This window comes from Pezoporus wallicus, unplaced genomic scaffold (genome assembly GCF_028554395.1).
Source record: "Pezoporus wallicus isolate ANWC-B61680 ecotype Strahan unplaced genomic scaffold, APGP_CSIRO_Pwel_v1 contig_8218, whole genome shotgun sequence".
NCBI lineage: Eukaryota > Metazoa > Chordata > Aves > Psittaciformes > Psittacidae > Pezoporus > Pezoporus wallicus.
The window spans coordinates 157,527-183,950 of NW_026636063.1; the positions used below are offsets into that span (position 1 = coordinate 157,527).

The 26,424-nt window shown below is 44.2% G+C and overlaps 1 protein-coding gene across 1 annotated transcript; it reads right to left on the reverse strand.

The window, feature by feature from the left end:
• Positions 1-5,075: 5,075 nt before the first annotated feature.
• Positions 5,076-26,111, reverse strand: HHIPL1 (HHIP like 1). The gene is made up of 9 exons (XM_057398970.1): positions 25,813-26,111; positions 19,205-19,851; positions 16,824-16,967; positions 16,256-16,584; positions 14,275-14,401; positions 13,255-13,400; positions 10,153-10,234; positions 8,287-8,369; positions 5,076-5,691 (listed from the first exon to the last, which is right to left on the reverse strand). Exons 1-9 carry the CDS (start codon positions 26,074-26,076, stop codon positions 5,090-5,092), a joined length of 2,424 nt encoding a protein of 807 aa, XP_057254953.1. The 5' UTR covers positions 26,077-26,111; the 3' UTR covers positions 5,076-5,089.
• Between the last annotated feature and the right edge of the window lie 313 nt (positions 26,112-26,424).

Below are 26,424 nucleotides of genomic sequence, written 5' to 3' on the forward strand. Positions count from 1 at the left end.
AATTTCAGGACTGGTTTTACTATGCATCTCCTCCTTTCCTAGGCAAAAACACTATCTAGGTGGAATCCAAGGACCAACTGCTGTCAGGGATTTTGGCCCTTCTGTCCAGCACTAGCCACTCTGCAATCCCATGGGTAATCCTGCAGGAAACACTGTGTCCCATGCACTCGTTTTTGTGCACAGTGTGCCTCAACTTTCCTCCCTTTAATCATCCCATGTAGTTGCTACATTGTGGCAAATAATAATTTGTTTTTAATAGTGCAAAAGATAAAGTTCTCTGCTCCAAGGATTGGAAAGTTCAGGACAGAAAATTTATTCTCAAGCCTTCTTGCTGCATGACTGCAGCTCAGCTTACTATTGAGTTTACTCCTGAGAGTTCAGATAAATTCATATTTTGCCTATCTTTGAACCCAGGATACGAATGCTGTGATGCCAGCAGAATGTTGTCTGGCTCAGAGCAACACTGGCGGAGGAATAGAACCAGATTTCAAAATACTTGTTGAAGTACACCTCCAAAACCCACCTTGTTCTTCTGACAGCCAGGTAATAGTATCTGCCTGTTTTTTACTACTATTATGACAGCCAATGTGAAAAGTAGTGAGGTAGATAAACTTATTTAAACTAAGACCATACAGAATTTTTTACCAATTTTTTTGCCAAATACAGAAGAGACATTTACCTGAACCGCCCTTCCTTCCTCCCACTGACTTCAGTCAGTGATTGCTCTGTTTCTAGTCATTTGCAAGGTATCATTTGGGAAGATATTTGTTGCTTTGTGATTTTGGTTACATAGCAGATCTTTTGCCACAGATTAAACTACACTGGATATAGGAGTCAACCATACCTTTCTGAAACAAAATCTACACTGGGCTTAGATGTTACTCAACACTGCTAAATACAAACCTTTCCAGTGATTTTCACACTAAATAAGTTGTCACCCAGCTCATGTACACTGAGGTCCTGATCCTTCTCAGTCAATAAGATTTTCCAGCATGGAGTGGGCAAGTAATTGGCAAGATGATTAATAATAAAGAAAACAGTCCAAGGGTTTAGTCATTGCCAACAGCTAATGCCGCTGAGGAACAAGCTACTTGATGTCAGTGCTTACAGCTGGCTGAACACTGAAGCCTTACTTTTTTTTCCTTTAAAAATAGCATCCCTATTTACCACATTATTGTTAAGGAATGATTGCTGCTTCCATCATAGCTACTTTTCTGACTACATTAAGAAGTTGCTCAAGGCAGTTCTATTGCTGCACCTGTGCCCCAGGTTAAAGTCTAGATTGAAAACCTTGGGAAAGACATGTACAAGGCAACAAGGTATGGACACACATCGAATGGGTTTGAGGTCTTTTTTGTTCACAGAGGAGAAACTGTGAATTCTTAAAACTTAAATTTGGAATGCAGTTATTAGTTATCAAATGATGCTTACATCTTTTTTCATATAGAAGAATATGTGTTTGTGTATGAAAGTATCTAAGGGGGCCAATGCATCTCACATGCTGAGCTGACCTTTTAAAGAGGTCTACTGGCATCTGAGAGGAAAAGCAGGCTTGGATATTGATATGTTGTGACTGGTTTTCTTCTCTGCACTTCTGAATTTCCATGTTCATCACAACCAAACAATGCTGGGCTGAGCAAATGCACAGGAGGAAGGGTTTGTACTGTGGACCTCCCACCCCATACAACCGTATCAATGCTAACAGGTTAAAGAATAGGCAGGCTTTGCTCGGTGTGTTCCTGGGAGTGTTTTGGTTTGGGCTGTGGGGCAGTGGTGTATGAGCTGCTGTTCTCCCTTGGCCATACTGAGGCCCAGCATGAAGGTATGACTGGTGAGAGGTGGAGGAGAGGCTGGTAGGAGAGATGAAGGCAGGAGAAACACTCTGGCAGCAGGCAAAGTTGTGCCCCCAGGCTCATGTCTGCTCCCCGTGCCCGTGTCTTCCACAGTGCCACCGCTGAGCTTTCTGAACTGGAATCATGGCTTCAGTGTCATTTAATTGCAGGCTGCTGTGCTCAGTAATGTGATACATGTGCCTCATGCTATTTATACCCTGCAATCTGTCATAGGGAAGCTGGGCAGACCCCAAGCTCCCCCAGCATAGGGGATGTCCTCACGGCTTGCTCCATCCAGGGCGCAGCACCCAGAAGGGTTTTGCCAGCATTTGAAAGAACATCCCCACTGCATCACCCTACTTATTTCACTTATTTCACTATCTCTCCATTGCTTTGACAGCAAGATATAAGGGCTTTTTTTTACTAGATACATGTGGGAGGATTTGTCTTTTCGATGTCTTGGAAAGAACATGGTTAAATTCAAATTATTTTGGCCTGAAGATAATGTCTATACCACAGACTGCAACACAGCATGGGTGGTGCTCGGGCTGGCTTCTGGATACCAGAAGCAGTGTAAGTGAAAAAAAAAACCCTTGCACTTCACACAGAGCTACTCTGCCTTGGAGGTAGAGAAAAAGATGTAGCAAGGCTGGGTCTACATTGTTCCCTTAGAGATATGCTTCATCCTGTGTGTGATGTACCTGTGCTAACATAAGGAAAGGGAAACCGTGAGGAAAAATGCAGATGCTCCGGTCTCAGTCACAGAGGTGAATCAGAAGCAATAAATCATATTGCTATTGGACAAAATCTGGGACTGCTACATAACACATGCGGAAGGGCAGCTACACTGTGGTAACCAGCATTATTTTGGGCTATTTTAAGACCTTTATCCTGAAACAGCATCCACACAGAATACTGGCATGTTCAAATGTAACAGCAGGGTTTATTAATTTATCTAAAGCTGAATTTGTGTGACATCCTGGTATTATACAAGTGCATTTTAAAACAAATAAAAAAGCTATCAATAAGAATCCTATTAAACAGCAGATGACATATCAGGTATTGAAATGCACATGTACTCCTGTGCTTTAAATAGTACAGGCTCATTATTTAAATACCAAGGAACTAGACTAACAAACACCAGGATTAGAACAGATATATTTCAAGCTTGGAAGGGACTATGATGGTCAGAAATATCTTCCCAGCATCACAGCAGCATACTGAGCTGGCATGCTCCCACTTGAATGCTTTCCCCACTCAGTGTAGGCTGGGAGAAAGGGTAAGAGAGAAAAAAAACCAACCTATTTACAAGTTTTGTCTCTTTCTATGCTGATAAATAATTCCCCTGTGGAACACCGTCAGCAAACACAGGGGTGTACAGCTCCATGTTTGCCATCAGCCAAGCCACAGTACAGCTCTCTCTTGCCAATGGCAAGAGCCTTGTGGGCTGGTTTCCATATGCCTTTCACTGTCACCAAAGACTGCCTGTCTATGGCAGGCATCCTTGAATCATCTCAATTCCTTAAGAGTAACTTCTGTTGTGCAGGCCTTTTTTCTACCCAGAAGTTTTTAAGCATGACTATGACCAAGATTCTCCTTAAAATCTCACAGCTAGAGCTAGACGAAATCTGGCTAAGGAGCCAGAAGAAGTGGAAGAGGAATTTGGAAGAAGAAAGACTGTATCTCTGCTTTTCATTTTTTTCCAGACCTCGAGTCCCATCAACTCATCAGGTGCCAGCTCTTTTAACAGAAGAATTTACAAAGGACTCTCTTGTTCCCTGAAAGTTTTGATGTACCTGAAGTGAATTTCTGCAGTTTAAACAAAAGCATTTGCACATTCATTGCAATGGGAAAAGCCTAATGACAGTCTGGTGCCTGATGGCATTTGTAGGTTTTCCAGTGAAATGAGCAGGATTTTGCAAAAGGCACTTCATATGTTTGTTCTCCACTTTATACTTCATAGGAAGCAGGGAGACAGTGATATTTTTCTGACTGTCTGGTTTTGTATAGTGAAGGTGTTCTTTAATATCAAAAAATACTTAATAAGTATATCAGAAAGTTCAGAAAAAATACTTAAACCAAGCTTATCTACTTTATACATCAATGTTTTAGGCTGAAGAGAACAGTTAATCAGGGAATTGAAGTAAATATCCACAGTAAGAGCTTTACATACTAAGTTTTGCTTGTGGACTTTTCTGGATGCACTAGTCATTTTGCATTTATTCTGTTTTTCCCATGTTCACATGTAAGCAGCAAGATAAAACCTATCCTGATTACAACAGGGAAAAAAAACCCTAGGCAAAATGCTATCAAATGCAGAGAGACCACAAAAGGAGAACACGTGTCCTCAATCATCACGCAGGTGAAAAACACATTTCAGACAAAATTACTCGTGTTGCGTTTTTTTATATCCTTTAAAAAGAGGTAAATGTTACCAGATTATTGCCCCAGTGCATTACCTCTTGTCTAGTTATTCGCACCTGTGAAAACTGAGTGCAAAACCATGTTGGCTTCACAATGTTTGGGGAAGCGAAGAAACATGTACAACTATCTTCAGGGTTAAACTGGATAACAATCCTGTTCATGTAACAAAGGCCAGATTTTCTTTTCACTTAGGCTAGTGTAAACTGCAGAGATATTTTCCAGGCAGTATGCAATGACTTTTTCTAATTCATCTGATTTTGCTTGGACACAGTCACCTTTGATGACCAGTAGGCCTATACCAATAAAAAGCACATCAGAGGAATCACTTTCCTTTAAACTAGTGCATGGAAAGTTAAAAAAATTAATAAAATCAACTTTTGTATTCTGCAAAGGAAGGCACAGATTTATGCATAGTTAAAAACCACCACTCAGGAGCTGCGGGTGGCAAAGCAAGCCAAGCAACACAAACACTTCTGCAGGAGTGATACAGGGTCATTTGGGAATCTGTTTTTGGCAAAACATTGGGAAGCACAGCTGGGAAATGCTGTATTTCAGAAAGGGAAAGGGCAACAGGATGCATCTCTTTTCTGATCAATATTGGCTGATGTTTGGGGTAGAAACGCAGTGCCTGCCCTCATCGTACTCAAGTCACTGCTTCATTTTACTTTTTCTTTCCCTCCAAGACAGATGCATGGGGATGAACATGAAGAAAACCACAAGATTACTTCAAACACATGCAGCATCCTGAAGGCAGGGCACACCCTCCTCAACACTGATGCTGGTATAGGGTGTTGGGCAAGAAAGTGACACGCTCCAGTCCTCCAGCTCCTCTGTCACCAGTCTGCCACCTCCTCCCGGCTGCACACCACACCAGCATCCTCCTCATGGGAGCAGTTGTGCGTGCCGATGTCGGCATGGGCACACTCCAGTAGCGTCTTCTCCTGCCCGGAGCACTGGACATCATCCAGGAGAATGCGAAGGGAGGTCCCTTCCCCGAACTCTGCCTTCTTGCTGGCCCGCATGACGTAGGGGAAGCCCAGCTGGCGGCACACCACAGCGGCGCCGAGTGAGCTCCAGCCATCGTCACACACTGTGCCCCATTCTCCATCAACATAAACCTCCACCCGGCCCCAGCTCTGGCCGCGGTTCTGCTGCTGCATCAACCGTACGGCACCATTCTGCAGTGGTGGGGCCGTGCCGGGGGGCTTCTTCCTGCGCTGTCCTCTCCTCTCTGCTCCCTTCCTGGGCTTGGAGGCCCTGCCACTCAGTGCCGGTGTGGTGGATGTCCTGCTTCGGTTCCCTGGTGGTGGTGGGACTTGTGCCACCCAGTCCTCAGATGGCATGCGGGGGGTTCCGGGGTTCGGCCTGCCACTCCGTGGGGCCTCGGTCATGGCCTTCAGCTGGGGACGTGGTGTTGGTGTCTTCATAATCAGCTCTGTTGGGGAAAAAAAACAGAAAACCATCAGTCTGTCCCTCTATGGACAACATGTAAGGACAACTACATAAAACCAGCACTGATTTTTGACTTACTTGTTTCTTGGAATTTGCTTACTTGATCCTGTTGAGAAGTGACAGTGCTCCCGGTGAACCAGTATTCCCAGCAAAAAATGTCGGCTGCTTTTAGTTAGCAGACAGGACTGCAAGGCTTAATGCCAACAAGCAAGCCTCTTTCAAGAAGGAAACTCCAAGCAGTTTATTGGCAAAACCTCACCCTGGCCATTAAAGGGTGGGCACTGGAGTTTCACAGTCAGAAGCAGAGCTTCCCACCATACCCTTCTCCACTGCTGAAAGCATGTTGAAGACAAGCACTGTTTCTGCCCTTCTCTTCATTACTAATGATTGGATCATTACCAGACAAGACCGCTGGCCTCCCCACTGGGTCAGATGTTTTACTGAGAGGAGCTGAAATCAGGAACATTCAAAATAAATTCTCTCTGGCAAGTGGAATGTGCAAAGGGAACGGAGTTGCCAGGACAACACATAAAACAGGATTTGGAGTTGTGTTTTTTTCTTCCTTATAAAAAAAACAAAATAAAAGAGTCTTGAACTCTGAAGAGCTGAAAATTCTTTGCTGTCAGAGTTTCCAGGCGTTACTGGACTTGCTTATTCACATGCGCTCTATTTTTAGCATAAAAATAAGTTTTTCCTTGTCAGAAAGAAGCAATTCAGAATTGTTCAGAATAACAATCAACTGAGCTGAGAAGTGTCAGAGACATCATGACTTTTTGAATTATATCCTAGATTTACCCGTTCTCATTCATCATGTGCTTTGTAGTACTGAGACAAGGGAAAAATATGACTTTCTTATTTGTGCTTAATATCTGTTGTCCCCAAAAGACAAACCCTTGCAGTGGTCCAGTTTTTCCAAATGGCACTCTATGGAGATAAATTGTATTTGTGGCATGAAAAGATTTCCCTTCTTTGGAAAGTGAGGTTCTGAAGGCAACAAATAGATATGAAAACCCTACCTGTGTACACCTCAGTTGCTGCAGACTGATCTGGCAAAGTAGTTTAAAATCCTGGAATCCATATAATGGTATATAGGACTGCATGAAAGCTAATAGTCATCTGGGAATGCTTTTCACTTCACTGAATCAAGTTGTTATTATATATTACTCTTCATTAAGCTATTTATTAAATATACTTCCAGCAGATGCACTTATCTTGCTAATGCAAACCACATGCTTTGGTGGTTCTATTGCATTCATACTAAACACTACCCAAAACAGCAAAATATTTACAGTTACACATCCTCGCTTGCATGCTTCTGAATCAAATTTTTCATGCTTGGTTTTCACTTAAAAATGAATTTAGTTCTTGAGACGCTTAGCAGAATCTCTCCCACTGTTTCTAAGTTTTACTTTATGATGAAAACTACCTTGTAAACAAATCCAAAAGATTTAGTTATATGTACAGTTTAAAAATCTGAATTTAGGACTTGCATAAGCAGAGACAAAAACTGTGGAACACAAACCAGAAAACTAATGTTTGGAAACTGGATGCACAGCTTGCAAAGGAGAATGTTTCTGAAGATGTGGTGAGTGCTCAGACATGTCAATAGTCAATAATTAGCCTTAGATCTTGTTCCACCTTAAAGACTTAATCTTGCAAGGTGCTGAGTGCCATAACTCCTACCTGAAGTCAAAGCTGTAGGAACTGTCAGTGACTCAAATGCAGCGTAAGATGATGAATGTTATTAAAAATTAAATCATGTATTCTGCCATTTGAGTTCCTACAGTAATAGTAATTTCATGACAAAGTTGTTAGAGTGCTTCCTAGGTACTTATGTGCGTAAACAAAATGCACAGGGGAAAAGAAAGATGATGCTGCCTAATCTAATTTTGAGATCCTAATACTGTATTTAAGTTTTTGCACTTAACACAAATAGTACTTATCTTGCTGCAGATTCAGCAACATCATTGAGTGCTCCAGCTTTAGCAGTAAAATACTTAATTTAGTATGAAGCAAAAAGCCCTGGAGGGTTTGGATAAGCCAAAAGTTCACCTGAATGGCTGATCTCTTCAAGTTTTTCAGGAGGGTTTTCTCATCCCATATTCTCTCACTTACATCTAACAATGATTCAGCTCTCATCTTGCTCAATGAGCTATTTCCCAACCCTTTAGCCATCGTATCCTTCAGCTCCTGAAGTGCTCCTCACTACCTGAAGGCACAGCAAAAGATCACTTATCATTGAAAAGTGCCATTGAGCACAGAGAGTATCTCACTATGGAAACAATTACAGAGAAACCAAGTTGGTGGGTAATGAAACAGGTATCATGTACCATGGAAAAGGGAAAAGGGGCAGAAACTACAGAGAAGATTTCACATAGCCAGGAGAGGGGAAATATGTTATGCCTTATTTGAACCAACTCTTCTGATCCAAAAGCAGCTGGTAAGAATTAATTTTGAGGATACTCTGAAGAGTGAAGTTCTGGGTGGTCTCCACACACACAGAGATAGTACGAGCCTGGAGTTCGTATTTACAGCCAGCTAACATGCACCAATAATAAACAGCGACAGTGACACTCACTCTCCTTTGGCACAAACTGGATGCGCTTGCTTTTTACTTTCACTGGCGATGGCTCAATTCGGCATTTTCCTGGTGGTGCTCTCCTGCAAGAAAAGGGACACGTAGAGTGCACAATTAGTTCCTTCCTCCTGGCACTCAGAGTCTTTATTTCCCATTGTTTTTCTAAGAATGTAATGCTCAGTGGGAAAAAAAATATGTCAGTTTAAATGATCCATGTAATCTCTTACAGTAGAAAACATAATTAAACAATCACATCTCTGCATTGATCAAAGTCCAAATATTCACAAGGGAGTGGAGTCCTCTAGCTGTGTTTTCACTTGCCATTGCTGAATCCATTAAGGAAATAAAACATTGGCACGTTCAAGCATCACAGAAAGATTAATCAAACTGAAAATAAAAATTACAACTGAAAAAAAATTACAAAACAAAAAGAAAATTACAGTATACGTTGAACATCTGACATAAAGGTCACGTGTATGCAAGTTTTCTGACTGTCTGTCTTCAGAGAAGCAAAATAGCATGCTATTATTCATATATAAAGCCCAGACAAAAGGCTAGCTACTACTAAAGTAGTACCAAAAATGCATTAGTTTCACAAAAGAGCTCCGTCTCCTACAGAAATTCCCTCTTAGTATGGTTTGCCATGGAGGTGTAGCTCACTTCTGAGAACTTACATCCAGTTTATCATCACTTTTCCTGTCTTGTTAATCTGCAGACTTCTTCAGTATTCAGAGGTCTTCAAACTGGTTCAAAAATGCATGGTGTTTGCATTTGGAGGGTGTAACTCCTTTGTAATTAGGATTGTTTGCCTTTGTATTTCTGTGGAAGCCAAGAGCTTCTCTCTCTACTACTGACACATGGATGTTCCCTACTTTTATGATTTCTTTCTGTACTCTGCACATGAAAGAAACTTCTTTTTAAACTTAGGACTTGGTTTTGACTTCTGCTTTAATTTTGCAAACCTTGCGTAATAACGGCCTCTTAATACACAATTTACAGGAACTCTGCCGCTGTGTTAGATAATGGAAAATGCTCCTGATAGAAGAGTGTCAGAGGAAAACATGCAGCAGCTCTGAGGGTTGCTTAACTTTGGAGTCTGGTTCCGACATAAAACCAGACAAGTGGTTTTATTCAAAGTGCTCAGATAGCTAAAGCTGTAAATGTAATCCATTGAAAACAAAAACAGCGTAAAAGCTACAAAAGTCTTACTCTCCATGTCTGGCTGAAAGTAGTTTGGTGTTTAGCCTACAATAGTAACGCTTAAAAACAGTTATAAATCTTCCCATGAAACACAGTTATTCCCTGCCTTGCCCAGTCTCAGATACACACACACAGGATCCAGAAGGTTTAACAATGGTCTTCTTTCCTTGTCCAAGACATTTTCCTCTTTGAAATACAAAAAATAATGTACTTTTTTAATTAAGTTCTGGTTTGTGCAAGAAAGCACTTCAGGTCATGCTGCAGGTCAGCTTCCTGTGCATGGGACTCTTACAGGAGATGCAGCTGGCTACAAAGGATGGAGAGGAACTGAGAAAAAACACCTTGAGGAAAAACTGCCTCCTCTGGGGCACAAATCTAGAGAAACTTTGCCTGAGAAGGACAAAACACCCATAAAATCTTCCCTTAGCTTTCAGGAACAAATTTCCCAACCCATATAACACCAAGAGGCCCTATAACAAGTGCAGACTCCCACAACCGCAGGAGCAAAGCAGACCCACAATGGGTTGCTCCAGCCATTCCTTGATCAAGCTTCACAGAAGGACCCAGCATAAGAGGAGAGATAGTAATTCAGTCAACATCATTCATCACATCCACATTGGGACACACTGCACCACACTCAGGCTTTGCAACAAGAGCATCTCATACCTAGAGGTGTCCACCACTTTGTACACCACTCCGTGGGGAGCCGTGGCACTTGGTACGCCGGTGGACATGAAGTAAAGCTCCCCTGGGGAAAAAGATAAAAAGCAAACAGACACAGCCATGAAAACTCTCCATAGAGCTTCTGTCCTGTACAGCAAAAAGGCATCAACTCTGCATCACAGGTCAGAGAGCATCATGAAACATGGGACCAATGTGGGGATCTGTCTACCAAAGGAAATTAGTCAGATTTGTGTTTGGGTTTGTAGTGAGAGTTCATCTGCAATCCAGTGGCATAAAATACACTTAGTGAGTGGGAGCTTTTACATATTGTCACGAAGTATTATTTGGACAAGTTTCCACTGCGGGTCATCTCAGTCTGATCTGCGCCCTTTAACTTCTCTAATGCAAAACAGCCAAACCCTGAATTCCCTTTCTCAAAATGAAATGAAAGGAAATTAAGAATGATCACACTGTCTTCTGCTCTTTTGAATGAAGTGCTTCTTTGGGGTGAATTACAGGAGAACAAGGTTTTGCTTTTGCTTTCTCTAGCACACTCACAAAGTGAGGTATATCTCACACGAAAGGCATTTGGTTCATCACAGCTCTGTCAAGCCACATGGGTAGGGCTTGGCCTTCATCCAAACAATATCCGCCACCATTTATTTAACTTATTTTCTCTTATCTGCATTTCTATCCTTCTGCTCCCATTGTGCAGGTGACACCAGGATAAGCAGTCCCTCTGGCAATTTCCTTCTGCCAGCTCAAGCTCTTGAGCAGTGCAATGAAAAGAACTGGAAAGAAAAAATACACTTCCAATATTTTTTTTAAAGGGAAAAAAAAAGAAGAAGAAAAAGAAGCAACAGAGAACTGCTTAGTAAGGCAGATTTCTTTGGGTGTCCTATGGGTACCCCAATGGGAAGAGGGGAAAGAGCAGAGGGGTCAGAGTGGGCAAAAGAAGGTGTGGGTAGTTGGTGGCAGTTGGTGCTGGCTGCTAAGCCTCTCTCCTCTTCCCTGCTCTCCTGTGCTGCCCTGGGCTGAGCTCCTCCATATGTTCCCAGCATCCCAGCAACCCCTGGGTGGTTTCTTCCTTTTTCTGGTGAGCTCCATTAACCACAGGCCACAGGCAGCCTTGATGCAAACAGTGGTGGGAAACACTTGTCACTGCGTCTTACGGTGCAGTGATGGGTGGTTTACATCCCACTCCTCTTTCCTGGAAATTACCAGGCAGAAATATGGATGCTCAGGCCATGAAGTACGCAGGCTGTCACACGTGTGCCCCACACACATAGCACAGTGCCTGGGATGTCCCCGACACGTTCAGCTGCCAGGGGATGGGGCTGCTGGCTTTATGATGGCTGTGCACCGAGCCAAAAATATAGGTGTCCCCAGCCACATAAACACATCCAGTGCACCAGCCACATTAACATTCATCAGAGCAACAACCCCAAAACCAAACACTTCTGTGAAGAAAAGCTTGTTAAAACAAACTTGTAAAAGACAAGCTGTGTAAAACCCAAGATTCCCATCACACCATAAAGGTGCAAGAGAAGACTCTTCACTGCAGATAAAGCAGCTTCCCTAAGCTGTTACCAACAGACTTTTTTCCATTATAATAAAGCAAACACAAGGCAAATAACTATGTCTGAGAACAGACTCCTGCCCCAATTTCCACTCAGCATTACTGTGCTTGTGCAAATCACGAAAGCACAGGACAGAAGAAGGGTAGCAGGGTTTTAGCCCCACTTTGCATAGGCTCTGCCCACTGGTGCAGGATGAGGGCATGAGCAAGGGCTGCAATTAACAGCTTGATACTGCACTTAGCAGCCCTCTGAATTGGCATAAAGCTGATTTAAGCTAAGTTATTCTGATTTTAGGGTAAGACAGCCTTCTCACCACAGCACTGTGAAGCAGCTCTAACTTCCGTGAACATTAACCATTAAAGGAAATATATTTACCTCCCCAAAAGACAAGAATTCCAAAGCCAAACTTTTGAGCTAATACTTAATCTGGATGATTTGCATTTACATGATAAAATTTGCATTTATATGGCATGCAATGGATGTTTTGTTTGTGCATCATCCACACCTAATGTTATCTGCAGGAAAAACAGATGTTTAAAAAATGGGGCATTCTGGACACAGGTGCTTGTGACTACGAGCCAAGACCTCCCCACAGCAGGGCAGAACATCAACTCCTGCATTGCCAAGTCACACACGAGGCTAGCTAGCAATAGGACTAAACACTGCAGGGTTCATCCTGCAGCCATCCCCAGCCGGGGGCTGCACACTGCCTGCCCCACTGCAGGGCTGGGCAATTAACCAACCCTTGTATGACCAAAGGGAGAGGCCACCAGCTTTCCCTCCATCCAGGACTCTTTATTTTCTCCTTTTCAAATCACAGCATCTCCCTTCTAGAAAGAAAATATCTCCAGTCTTAAAAAATATAGCTTTGCAAAGCTCCACTGAGACTGCATCCTTCAGCCCTATGCAAGGCAAAATCCCAGCTGGCACTAATAAAATATGGACTTAAGCAGACTTTTGCAGATGCCTACACTTGAGACATAGCATAGGGTTTTCATTCTGCTTCTCCTCAAGAGGTACAAATATTGCAGGCTCGGGAGTGGGTTCATAATTACTGTTCATTACCTCTGCTTCCCTGCATCTATTAAAACCACTAACAGCCTCCTTGACTAGCCAAGAGGCATAGACTTTCTTTCTCTTGGGTATCATCTTCTCAGGGCCTGCATTCCCAAAGGCATGGAACCTTGAGGTTTCTTTTCTAAGCTGTGCTTTATTGTATTTGCTCCTTTGTTCCCAGCCCTCCCAGAGGGTAGGCATGCGGGTAACAGCACACCCAGCCCCAGTGCCGAGGGATGTGCCTCTCCAGTTCCCCCTGCAGGCACTGCCTGGCACACTGGCCTCAAAATTAGGGTTGCAACTTTGGTTTGGTATTTGGGAGATGCCTTTTAAAGACTGAAGGGGTCGTGCTCTGCCTCCCCACCATAATCTACTTCCCCCAGGAGCCCTCTCTGACCCCTTCTCTGGTGTTTTCCTCGTAAGAGAAGCAACAAGCACACCATTCAGAGTAACAAAGTTAGAGGATTACCTGCTTCATCTTCAGCAAAAGAGATTATGTATTGGTAATAGTTATTAATAAGCCCAGGGAACATGCAAGTCTGTCCCGTCCCCATGCAGATTTCACTGTACCGCCACTCTCCAGTAGCACGATCCTCCTTCAAAGACATCAGGCGTCTGCAAGGCAAAAGAACACTTCCACAACACAACCAAGAGTATCATTTATGAACATTAATGAGGACAGCTGGAAGGATCTTTATTGGTTCCTACCCACATCAGCTGCAACAGGAACTGCAGGTCCTCAAAAGCAAAGGATAGCTAATATTAAAACAAGTATATGCCCACACAAGACCCTGTCTCTCTAGGGCAACACAAGCACATGAAAACACAATCGGGGAAGGTTTAAGGGATATCAAACTACTGGGGAGGAGGCAGATGCTGCCAGATACACAGAGTGCCTGGCCTCACTGCAGCTCTGTGACCGCTCTCGCGCCCAGGACCAATGCATCACACAGGGCAGGCAGCACAGGCACTGCAGGCAAGAGACCTGGGAGATGCAGATGTGGCAAAGGCAGAGGAGCTGAGGGGAAACAAGGCAGTCTCATGCCTGTCTCACCATAGGTCTTCACCAGACTCACTGCCAAACAATGTAGTTTTTTTCTTTCCATTTCTTCAGTGTCTGGAAACATTGCATCAAAGCATCGGAGCGGGGGGGGGGGGGGGGGGGGTTTAGGATGTATTTGAATGCTTTTTTACACCACTTCCAGGACTTTAAATGAACATTATATCATTGCCTTTTTATTTGTACTGGCACAATGTAGATCAGCGACATCGAGGGCTGCTGGAATGCACAGCACCATGGAATAAGGGTTATGTAAAACATGCCACGTGAACCCTCTGGAATGAGCAGTCAGGCTTTGCATGGTGCTTCCAAACAGCAAATAGCAGCATGGCCTCAGTTGTTAGACTGCATGTGCACTTACAGGTGTAATATCACTGGAGGAGCTTGGCTGAGGGCACAGCTCAGTGAGTATCTGAAGTATTTACTTACCCACTCATAAAATCACCAAATATGTACAAGCCATTCAGGTTTGGAGACTCACAACCCCGATAGACATAGCCTCCTGTAACTGATTTCCCCATTTTGTGTGGGTATGCATAAATTGGAAGTACATCATCTGTAGGAGAGAAAAGATCTGTGACTTGCAGAACAGCTCTTACCTAGACAGGTGTGAGACCAGCACAATACAAATGGAGTCATATTTAGTTTGATTTTCACCTTTTCAGAACCATGTTTGATAGGCCTGCCCAGCTGCCTCTGCTAACCATAGCCAAGCTAGCTAAGTGAGATTGGTCAGTGTTTTATTTGCAATACAAGCTGAAGCTCTGGTAAGCCCAAGTGCCGTCTATCACCCAGACACCTCATTGTCCTCCTGAGCCCTTCTTCTCTCCCTACAACCCAGCTCTGTTAGTGCAGCTTCTGGCCCATTTCTACAGGCTGCTGGTTTTGCTACGAATTTGGAGGTTTTTCTTAGGGTCACTGCACCCATGCAGAGACGTTTGGCCAATGCAGCTTTGTTTTAGGGGTGAAAGGGCAAAATAGAGAGAGGTAACTCCAGACTGCAGGCACTGATGAAAAGATACGTCAGATGTCAGCACAAATAGCTTCTGTTTCTCTGACACAGAGGAGCTTAACCTGAAAGGACCATCAAATATTTATGGTATGGTGCAGGCAAAATGTAGTACTGGTATATTCATTGTAAAACATAAGTTAAAACACAAGGCAGAGGCAAAACAGAGGGAGATGCCCTGATTTTGACAGTCTCCATTAGATGCTTCTTCCCCTTTCTTTTGGAACTCCTGGTATCTCCTCATGGTACTCACCCCTCCTCATCTTGCCGGTGTAGCAGATATGCTTCAAGTAGCAAACCCAGCAGCTCTGCCAGAGAGGAACCTGCAGCAGGGGCACTTCATCTAAAGCAGGTGTTTTCTACATTTCAGCTGCACTTACCATTTTAAAGGGGCTGTGACATTTCACTGTTCTAACAAAAGCGTCTCTAAAGGCATCAGAAATTGTTCTGAATCCCTGGAGATGCCAGTAAAGTGCCTGCCATGAATGCTCACGCAGGCACTGTCACACAGGAGAGCACTAAATGGGCTCTCCGACAACTGCTTCAGCAAAGGCGGTGCAAAAAATCTGCTTCCTGTGCTCCAAATTTCTATAAAGAACAATCACTGCCACTGTACTTGTAGCTAAGTTAATAAAAGGAAGGAAGTCAAACTAAGTTAATAAAAGGAAGTCAAACAACACCACGTAGCACATAGAAGAGAAAAAATATCATAATCTTGGCTAGTGCAAATCAGTGCCAGCCTACTGCACCCTGAATATCAAGGGAGATGCTCCAGCACAAGATGTGGTCACATCAGACCTTGCAACACAATACAGTCTGACTTCACACATGCACTGGAATTTAGCCAACCAGCAAATACCCTGCACCCAGGTTTCAAAAGTTAAAAGAAAGCAATAAAGTTTTCCTTTTTGGCATAGCTAAAAGCAACAAAAATACACTGCACACTCCTGCCTGCAAAGCAGGCAGTGCGTATACTGTTCGACCAGCTTACACAATATGTTTCTTTCTTTTTAAAAAAATAAGGACACTACTTTTGAGTCATGGAGAAAAATACAATTGCTCCAAATTCTTCTCACTTCTGCAGGGAAGCTTATTGTATGTGGAAAACATTAAATTGCTCCCCTAAATCACAGAATCACCACGGAATTTGACTAACACAGATCACCTAGAAGAACAGCAGCTAGCATGCTTCCTTTTCCTCCTAACTCAAAAATGGTAACATTTGGACTTTCAATACCCAAGTCAGTTTCCTTCTAGCCTGAGACAATAGAGGTTTACATCTAAAAAAAAAAAGTATGTTTTCAATCAGGCAGCCAGGCTCTGAGGGCAGGAATTAACAACGACAGTGCAGAAAACTGCACAGTGGGAGGCGCAGTTAATTTGGAGAGCACATCTATTTACCCATTGAAGAGTTGGTGCAAAGTTTTTTATCGTAACAGCTGAACCCTTCCCTCGCCCTCCAGCCGTAATTTTTCCCTTTCTCCACTATGTCAATTTCCTCGTATTTATTCTGCCCCACGTCCCCGCAGAAGAGCCGTCCTTTCCCCTCCTTGGTGTGAGGCTCGCCCCGATCAAAAGAGCAGCGCCACATGTTTCTCACTCCATACGCATAGATTTCAGGGCGAGCCTTGGGATCATTAAGAAAAGGGTTGTCGGGAGGGATTCGGTATAGAGGCCCGCGGTCATTGTTGTTTACATCAATCCGCAGCACTTTGCCCAGCAGAGTTGATCTATATTGGGAGAAGAAAGGAAATGAAAAAATAAAGAAATAAAATTAGACCCTGGTTAAACATCAGAGGTGGGTTTTTTGGGATGTCTAGGGTTTCATTGTTCTTCTTTTGGAAAAGACAAGTCTTTCAACATCTCTGGAAAAACAACCATCTCAACAACTGTAAGCCTTCAAGCAGCACTGACTTCCCACGACCCACTGCACCATGTGGAGCTGCCATAGGGATGGGTCCACTCTCACTTGTTCTGGGCGTTTCCAAAGGTCCCAAAAGGATCTCCAGCCATGCCTCCATCTCCAGTAAATATATAGAGATACCCATCATCTCCAAAAAGCAGCTCTCCTCCATTATGGTTGGAAGCGGGTTCTTCTATTTCCAGGATTATCCTAAATGAAAACAGGGAGGAGGCATTACCTATTGCACAAGCCCTAAACAAAAGGCAGAGCAACTCCAATGTTGACACACCAGGAACAGATTTGTTTTGATGGAAACTCCTCCATATCCACATTACCGCATTTTGCTTAGGCATAGCTGATCTTCTAACTTTAAATAATTCGTACATACTTTCCGGAGTACAGAAATACAAAGATGAGCAATAAGGAAAATCTGGGAAGTCACATGACAGAAGATATTTTTAATTAATCATACTTTTCCTCTGATTCTTCCTTCCCCTTATTAAACTTTTTTTTTTTTTAAGAAAAGCCACCTCAGATTAAATCCAATTATAAACTGCAAGAGAAAGGACTCCTGTCTGCCTGTGCATCTGTGCAGCATTTGGCACCATCCTGATAGGTGCTTTCAAGACAAACCTAAAACTTTTCAAACCTTGAGGAATAGTTAAATTCTTAAAGAAGAAGAATCCTTAAATGATAATTACACAGGACTTCATGAATTTAAAGAGTGGTTAAAAGGAGCCCCACCAACAAATTAACATTTTGACAAAGGTTATTCAAAGCAGTACCAACAACCTTTACCTTAATTTTGAATCCAAACTGACTCTTATGTTTATTTCATACACCTGGCACTCCTTTCACAGTAACAAAAGGGTAAAATACATAAAGTATTACTTTATAGAAAGGTAAAGCCACAAATACATGCAGTGGTGGTTCCTAGGTATAATAATTAAAGTTTATTTTACTCCAGCTTCTAAAGCAGTCCGGATTTCATGCTGGCAGTGCCTCTTAATAGCTGCAAAACCTAATTAGAATAATCACTTATCCACCTTATTTTTAGTTAGGTTTTTTCCCTTCTGAAAGTACTGATAGCTACAATCATTATCAGATTGCAAATTGTGGGAAGGAATACAACTATGTAATTACTGTCTCCTGCTGCTAAATGTCACCACCTCTGAGTTAAGGCAACTGTGCACAAGCACACAGACTCCAGCTGCAGGAGCAGGGAGGATCCTATACGGACACAAAGATGAATCCTTCTCAACCTTCCAAAGAAGACAGAATAAAACAAAACACATCAAGCAGAAATCTGTGGACACACAGACACATGCCTTGCTGCTATGGCAATGCACACCACATGTCGGCCTGAGCTCCCTCTTGGGCAGCATCTCAGGGTGAAGTCAGTGGGACCTGTGCCTACACAAGCACAACCGGACCATAATTTTGTTTTCTTAAGCTTTTGCCGTACTAACCATTGGCTAAACAAGTACAGGAAATGTTACAAATGGAGAGCCTGAGGATTTTTTAATAAGAGAGCTCATGGGCCCTGACTGCAGGTTTAAGCTCTGGACTTGCTTTCCTGAGGACCATGTTTCAGTTCCCCTTACCTGTTACCTACAGTACTGCTTATACTGTAATTTCTTTATAAATCAGCATCCTCTTTTCATCATTAGGCTACATGCATTTCTGAGCTAGAATCATCCACTGCTGAGTATTTGGAAAGCCCCTAATACAACCCCTCTAGCAAAGCAAAAATATTGACATAATATTCAAGGGTCTCTTAAAACAGTGGTTCTATTATGCGCTTATAAATCTATAGACTTACTACACAAACAAATCTCTTATTATTTGTGCATATTAATGTAGATCAATTGCAAGATCAGACTCAAACAAATGAAATTTCCAATCAAAATGCACTCAGTAACAACATAGTGGCTTGCATTTTATTTGATTTTATATTGAATTAGTAATATCACAGGGTTGAGCTGCCATTCAGATAAAGAAATATGGGCCCAAATCTATCTTCAGTCCATATCATTGAGTTTGTTCATACTGAATTTAATAACCTTTGGGATGAATTTCACTCATGCACTGCAGAAGTCCACTTTAAAGGGTAATCATCACAATACCAAAAAAAGCACCAAACAAAAATCAAATTCTAAAATACTAACCCTAATCAATGTTTAAACAATGCTCAGTTAAATCTGCTGACACAGAAGAACTGAGAGATGTAAATGTTTTATCCCTGAGCACTTGCAGCTCATCCATGAAGGACATGTGTATTCTCTGTCTCAATATGCTAGAAACAGACTTGAACTAATATGCTAACACACTAGAATGCAAGAACAATATTCAGCTAAATAAGCCTCATTCAGTATTAGCCTTTAAAAATGCACAAGTTGCCTTCTGATATCTTACATACATTTGCCAGAGAAACGTGTGTACAATACCTTTCAGAACCATGGTCCAAAGTATTCATGTCAGCAGGAGAAATTCTGAACTCACTGATTCGGATTCTCTCTTCATAATGAACTTGAACTGAATAGTAGACATACACTTTACCATTAAATTTGAATTTAGGATGGAAGACAATACCTAGAAAACCTCTCTCGTCTCCTTCCCAAGGTGAGGTAAGTACGGCTTCGCTAATATTCAGAAATGGCTTTTCAAGCCTGGATCGACTGGGGAGGTAGGTCCACACCAGGCCAACCTGCTCCGCAATGAAGAACCTGTGGGTGCCATCGTTGGCGTGCACCATCGCAACAGGATTGCGCAGCCCATTGGCAACCTCCGTGAGGCAAAGCTGGAGACAACCCTCTGCATCAGCAGTCACTAACCCCAGGTTTTGGTTAAGGTTCTGGTTCGCCAGCAGGTGTGGGAAGCAGTAGTCTGTGTCCTCCAAGGACAGGTAGTGGCAGAATTTTGCCACATTATTCTCCAATGCAATTAACTCTTGGTCTGCAGAGAGATAGTGAAAAATGGAGCGGCATTTTTGCCACACTTGCAGGCAATAGTCTTGGCAAAGTCCTGGTATCGTTCGCACTGGGGTGGAGGGATCCTCGGCATCGTACAAGTGAGCTGCATATGGAGAGCATTCCTAGAGGGACAGAGAAAAAGCCTCAAACAATTTCTTGGACCAGATCTGAAACAGCTGAGCAGCAACACCAATTGGAAAAATTTCACCTTAATTACAACATACATTGTGGTTTATACTGAAGATAAATTAACACAGGAAGACATCATAGAAAGGGGGTTTATCTCAGCATTCACGGAAATGATCTTCAATATTCCTGGTGAAAGCTGGCTTCCTCATGCTGTTACTCATTACTCCAAACATAGCACTAACTCAAGAAAACCAGCAATGCCGCATATCTTGCTACATCACCCCAGTGGACTGTACTGGGGAAAAACAGACTTTTCTCTTGGATACTCTGACTTCTTCTGTGGAATAATGTGCAGATTGATCACAGCACAGAAGCAAAACCTAACAGTTAGCTAAGAAGATTCAGGTCCTGCATCTCCAGGATGAGGAGGAAAAAGGAAAGGTCTGCAGGGCCAAAATCTGCAACATTCATACCTCATCATCTGATAATCCAGACATGCACCTCAAACACAGGTACGATTTGCAGGTTGGAAGGAGCAGGATGAGGATATAGAGAGGAGAAGGATGCCCATCCTTTGTACTGCACAGTGCACCTAGCCTGGGATGCTATCACTGCATACACTGTAATATAAAGGCAGCTAGACCCCACCCTTGCTGGGGTCCTCCTGCCTTTGCTAGTGGATCTTTGCCTACAGACAGCTATATACCTGACTATAAGTAGTGAAATGTATCTTGTAATCATGACACTGGCCACCAAGTTCTGCAGGGAGTGCTCAGGCTACAGGATTTCAGACAGCAAACACCAAACAGCTGTAGTCCAGGCAAAGTCCACCGGCAGCGACTGCAGCTCAACCCTCATTTACGGATGGTGCAGCCTTGGAAATGTACCCAAGGACTGAATCAAGTTGACACAATTCATTGTATTCTCCACTATGAGAACTCCTACAGGCATATTTTCCTTATGTAAAAAGCTGAAATCCAGTAAAACTGTCTGCAAGTTACACACTGGCCAAAAGAACTCAGTTCTGCTTTGGAAGGGCTTTTCCTTGTAATAAGCACACAATATTTTCCAGTTGCAATGCATCTTCTCAACAATCATCTCAAAAGTGCTCTTCAAACAATACAATATGACTCTGTGAAGGCTCAGTCATTTTCCTAGGGATAAGTAAATAACTGAGGCAAGAAAGGTCAGAAGAGAAGCTATCCCTTTTGAATAAATTCTGAATTTTTTAATTCCTAGCTGGCATTTCACCTAAGCAAAACCAGCTCAGTTAAAAAAAAGAATAATAAAAAATAGGGAGCTGTTTCTAAACCTATAGGGAGCTATTTCTTGATGCAGATTCTTATACCATTCAATAGCTGAAAAGATACAACATCTGAGATATTGAAGTATTTAAATTATCTGATAAGTACACACAATATTTAATTTTTATTTTATTTTCCATTACATACCATAATAAACTGAGAGGCCATATAACAGATCATTAGTGTACAATAAGCTTTCCTCCTGGAATGCCAAGTCATTCATTGCAAAATGAAGGTTATTATGCGTTCAAATGAGCAGCAATTAATGTACTAAAAAGGAGATTGAGCGTGACACAAAACACTGAAATTACACGGGCAGATTGGGTAACGGCACTCAGCTCAGTGACACGAGGTGTGCCAGGGACAGAAAGAGCCGAAGCATTTGCCCATGCAGTTGTTATGACTGAAAAATTGGCCACAGAAGACAAATTGAAACAAGACAGAAAGGGCTTTTAGAAAGGCAGGGCTGGATGGGAGCTCAGTCTGTTGCTGCCTAGGGAGGTTTCACATTCAGAGAGAGGAAGGCCCTTGCTTGGTTACTGGGGTGTTCTTGGTTCTCTGAAAGCCTCTAACAAAGCACACAGTGATCTTATGCATTATAAAGCAATGTCCTGGCTTCAGCACTGGCATTAAAAAAAACACAGTGGTACGGTTTCCCTGTCCCTTTACTGCTGTGGGCCCAGCCTCAGGTGTGTTTGAACAGCAATTGTGGATAACTTCCTCCTCACCCCTTACCACATCCCTGGTAGTATACATCGGTTTACAGGAGCATTATGCTGAACAGTGATGTTCAGAGATCCATCACACAGTACACAAGCTTGTGCCTGGGATATTTTCCAGTCATATGTGGAGTATCTTCCAACTTTTACTCCACAAGAGGTGGAGCCTGGTGCCTGATCCTGAATTTCTCTGTTTCTGAAGCAAATGTTGTGGTCTTTCACCCTTCACATCATCTTGTCAGTTCACTAACTCAAAACACCATGCAACTCTACACTCAGACACATCCCAGCATCACTAATAGATCTGCATTCTCATTTCTAAATGGCATTGTCTATTCATTCATTTTAATCTATGATAATCAAGGAACTGATGAGCAGATGTTTAGTAACTTCAGTAGAGATGGAACAAGCTCACACTATGAAAGTAACTCATCAGAAAATAAGTGACATGGAGACAAGTTAGCCAAATCCATCCTAATTGCTCCAGGAATTCAGCAGCAACTACTGCTCTGAGGAACTGCAGTCTGAATCTGGACAAACACCCACATCAAACAATGGCTTATCTACTGCTGCTATCAGCCCAAAGAAGGCAATGGGACTCCTCAGCGCCTGACTTTTACATAATCCCTGACATTCCCTGTCCACTTCCACCTGGAAACTCAAGCCTTTAGGCAAGCTTTTCCCCGAGAAGCAGAACAAGGCATCTGCTCTCCCACAGTTTGGTGTCCTGTATCCCACTGTGCAATAATCCACATCCAGACACATCCTGTGAGACCTGCTGCCCTGAGTGTCAAAGCCATGGGGCAGGCAGGGGGTATGTCCCATTTGCAGCCTTCTTCTCCCCCATGGCCAAAGGCATCCTCCCAGCTTGATTCTGGGTGGAGGGGATTTTGGGGTTGGGGGATCATAGGCAGCACTGAGTGAAGGATGTTTCTGGTCTTCCACTTGCCCTTACACAAGGAACAGAAACAGCACCATGTAGTAAATCACAATTTCAGAGAAGGTAGGAATTCTCACCACAAGTACAAGCCAAGACACTTATCAAAATAATTTGATCACATTTCAGAGAAATCACAAATTATGTGATGTATGAGAGACAGAAGTGTGCTGAATAAGTCAGAGAAACCCACTTATTGATTCAGGTCTAGGATATAAATTGTATATATAACGAATGAAGTTGCTAAGCCACTGTCCATCATATTTGAGAAATCATGGCAGTCAGGTGAAGTTCCCGATGACTGGAAAATGGAAATATAACCCCCATTTTCAAGAAGGAGAATGGATGACTCGGGGAATTACAGACCAGTCAGTCCCTGCTCTGTGCCTGGCAAAATCTTGGAGCAGATTCTCCTGGAAGGCATGCTAAGGCTCATGAAAATCAACAAGGTGCTTGGTGACAGCCAGCATGGCTTCACTAAGGGGAAATCCTGCCTGACCAATTTGGTGGCCTTCTAAGATGGGGCTACAGAACTGATAGACAGCGGTAGAGCAGTTGGTGTCATCTACCTGGACTTGTGCAAAGCGTTCAACACTGTCCCACACAACTTCCTTGTCTCTAAATTGGAGAGACATCAATTTGATGGATGGACCACTCGGTGGATAAAGAACTGGCTGGATGGCCGCACACAACGAGTTGTGGTCAATGGCTCAATGTCCGGCTGGAGACCAGTAACGAGTGACGTCCCTCAGGGATCGGTGTTGGGACCGGTCTTGTTCAACATCTTTGTCGCTGACATGGACAGTGGGATTGAGTGCGCCCTCAGCAAGTTTGCCGATGACACCAAGCTGTGTGATTTGGTTGATACGCTGGAGGGAAGGAATGCCATCCAGAGGGACCTTGACACACTTGTGAGGTGGGCAGATGCCAACCTCATGAGGTTTAACCATGCCAAGTGCAAGGTCCTACACCTGGGTCAGAGCAATCCCAGGCACAGCTACAGGTTGGGCAGAGAAGAGATTCAGAGCAGCCCTGTGGAGAAGGACTTGGGGGTGTTGGTTGATGAGAAAATGAACATGAGCTGACTTCAGTGTGCGCTCGCAGTCAGAAAGCCAACCGTATCCTGGGCTGCATCAAAAGGAGCGTGACCAGCAGGTCGAAGGAGGTGATCCTGCCCCTCTACTCTGCTCTTGTGAGACCTCACCTGGAGTATTGTGTGCAGTTCTGGTGTCCTCAACATAAAAAGGACATGGAACTGTTGGAACAAGTCCAGAGGAGGGCCACAAGCATGATCAGGGGGCTGGAGCACCTCCCGTATGAAGGCAGGCTGAGAAAGTTGGGGCTGTTCAGCCTGGAGAAGAGAAGGCTGCATGGAGACCTCATAGCAGCCTTCCAGTATCTGAAGGGGGCCTATAGGGATGCTGGGGAGGGACTCTTCATTAGGGACTGTAGTGACAGGACAAGGGGTAACGGGTTAAATCTTAAACAGGGGAAGTTTAGATTGGATATAAGGAGGAAATTCTTTCCTGTTAGGTGGTGAGGCACTGGAATGGGTTGCCCAGGGAGGTTGTGAATGCTCCATCCCTGGCAGTGTTCAAGGCCAGGTTGGACAGAACCTTGGGTGATATGGTTTAGTGGAAGGTGTCCCTGCCCATGGCAGGGGGGTTGGAACTAGATGATCTTAAGGACCTTTCCAACCCTAACTATTCTATGATTCTATGATTCAATGATTCTAATGAATGGAAGCAGAGTATTCTGGAGTGCTTGCAATACCTGAACTTCCATTTCATGCTTGCTTGGCCAGAGGTGGGGGTTTGCAGCTTTGTCTGGGCTGGTCATGCACTGAGCTTCTCAGAACATCCCAGTGAATCACTTTCTCACGCTGAAATATTTCACTGATTCTAAACAAATTTTCAATGGCCGGGTTTCTGATGTACATGAGACTTACTCATTGCTTCCAGAGGCAGGAGGAGTGCTTAGCATGCACTGGTAACTGGTTTCCTATCTGCAAATGGACTTTTGGACATCTTTTGTTTTGGGAACATATTCAAAGGTTATTGGTTCCATAGCAATGTGAGGTGAAATAGAAGTCAAATCTCTGGAAGTAGGTATGGAAAGGGGTTGTTTTTCTCTTCACTCTTTCAGCAACACAAGAGGTACCCTGTAAAATGCTAAGAGCAGGATTTCTGAAAAGCCACTTTGATCCCATCTGAGCATAGTGGACAAAACTCCAGTGTCTGAATGAATTTCAGATTTACACTTGCACAGCACAGAGCTGCCATTGCTCTGTCTCAGGGGCATTTTCATACACACGAGGCCACCACTGATGATCAGGTCAGACACTTTGCTCTGTGCAGACTGTGATCATCCTGTTATCACACCTGGCCACAGAACATCAGCCCTGAGTGGTAATTTCCCTATACAGGATGGTCACCACGGAGGTTTCTAGGCATTGCTCTGGCATGACTCTGCACCCATCATTAGGACTGTCAGCAACTGGCACACGCTTAAAACCAGCTCAAGATGCTGTAACCTAATACAAAACCCAAACCACCTGATCCCATGAGGTGGGTGCAACAAGGAACGTGTTTTGTGCAGGTGGGTCCCCTTCTGGGTGTCTTCACCAGGTCCTGTGATCCAGCCATGGGAGAGTGAGGGATGTCTGAAAATTGCAATTGCCCATATACTCATCTCAGAGCGCTGCTACTCAAAAACTAAAGCAGAGCAAGATCCCCATTCCTGCCAAAGGACAAGAAGTCCACTGGGACACCTGATGATGTACAGTCACTCCTGACAGGGCCTGGAAGCACACGCTTAGGCTGCTGCACTGATCCCTGATGTGTGCCAATAGACCCGTGCCTGTGCCCAGGCCATCATGCCACGGCTGATGCGCCTGTGGGGTGGTCCATATACCCCTGCCTGGGCCTGGGAACTAACGGCACGGCTCACACTCCCTGTGCTATGCAAACCCCCGCAGCAGCAGCCCCGCCTCACCTGGCAGAGCAGGTCCTGCAGGTGCCCCGCGCAGGCGGCGTACGTGGGCTCGTCGAGGCGGGCGCTCAGGCGGTAGAACCGCTGGAGCAGGACGCGGTCGCGCCGCAGGTCGCAGCAGCCGAACTCGGCGTAGCGGCGGCAGAAGGCGAGGCCCCGAGGCGGCCGGAACGGCGGCTTGAAGTCCAGGCACTGCGGGTGCGGCCGCGCCGGCCCCAGAGCCGCCGCCAGTAGCAGCGCCAGCGCCGCGCCGAGCACGCCCTGCATGGCCCCGCGCAGCGCTGTGCCCCGGGCGAGCCGGCTGCCGAGCGGCGTGGCGGGGTGTCTGCTGCCCTGCCGGGCTGCGCGCACGTTCGATCGGCCCCGCCGCCTCGCTCCCCCCGCGGCGGAAGGGGCGCGGAGAGCGGCAGCCCCGACGCGCCCGCCCCGAGGTCTCGCCGGTGCTGCCGGTGAGGTCAGCGCCGCGGACACAAGAGCTCTGGGCACCCGCCCGGCAGCGCTGGGCTTTTGGAGACGTTCACCGCACGCTTAGGTTGCGGTGATGGCTTTGGAAAGGCGCTTTTACTTCGTTGCAGCTAGACCACAGCCTGGCAGGTAATTGTCTGTGCAGTCCGC

Bases quoted from the DNA above. Each gene is read 5' to 3' on its own strand.
- HHIPL1 (XM_057398970.1), bottom strand. From the start codon at position 26,076: ATGCAGGGCGTGCTCGGCGCGGCGCTGGCGCTGCTACTGGCGGCGGCT. The intron at 16,968-19,204 runs GTATTGTACACA...GTTTTCATTTAG, and splicing joins TTGGACCATGGTTCTGAAAG to GATAATCCTGGAAATAGAAG. The intron at 16,585-16,823 runs GTGAGAGTGGAC...CTCCCAATATAG, and splicing joins TTTGGAAACGCCCAGAACAA to ATCAACTCTGCTGGGCAAAG.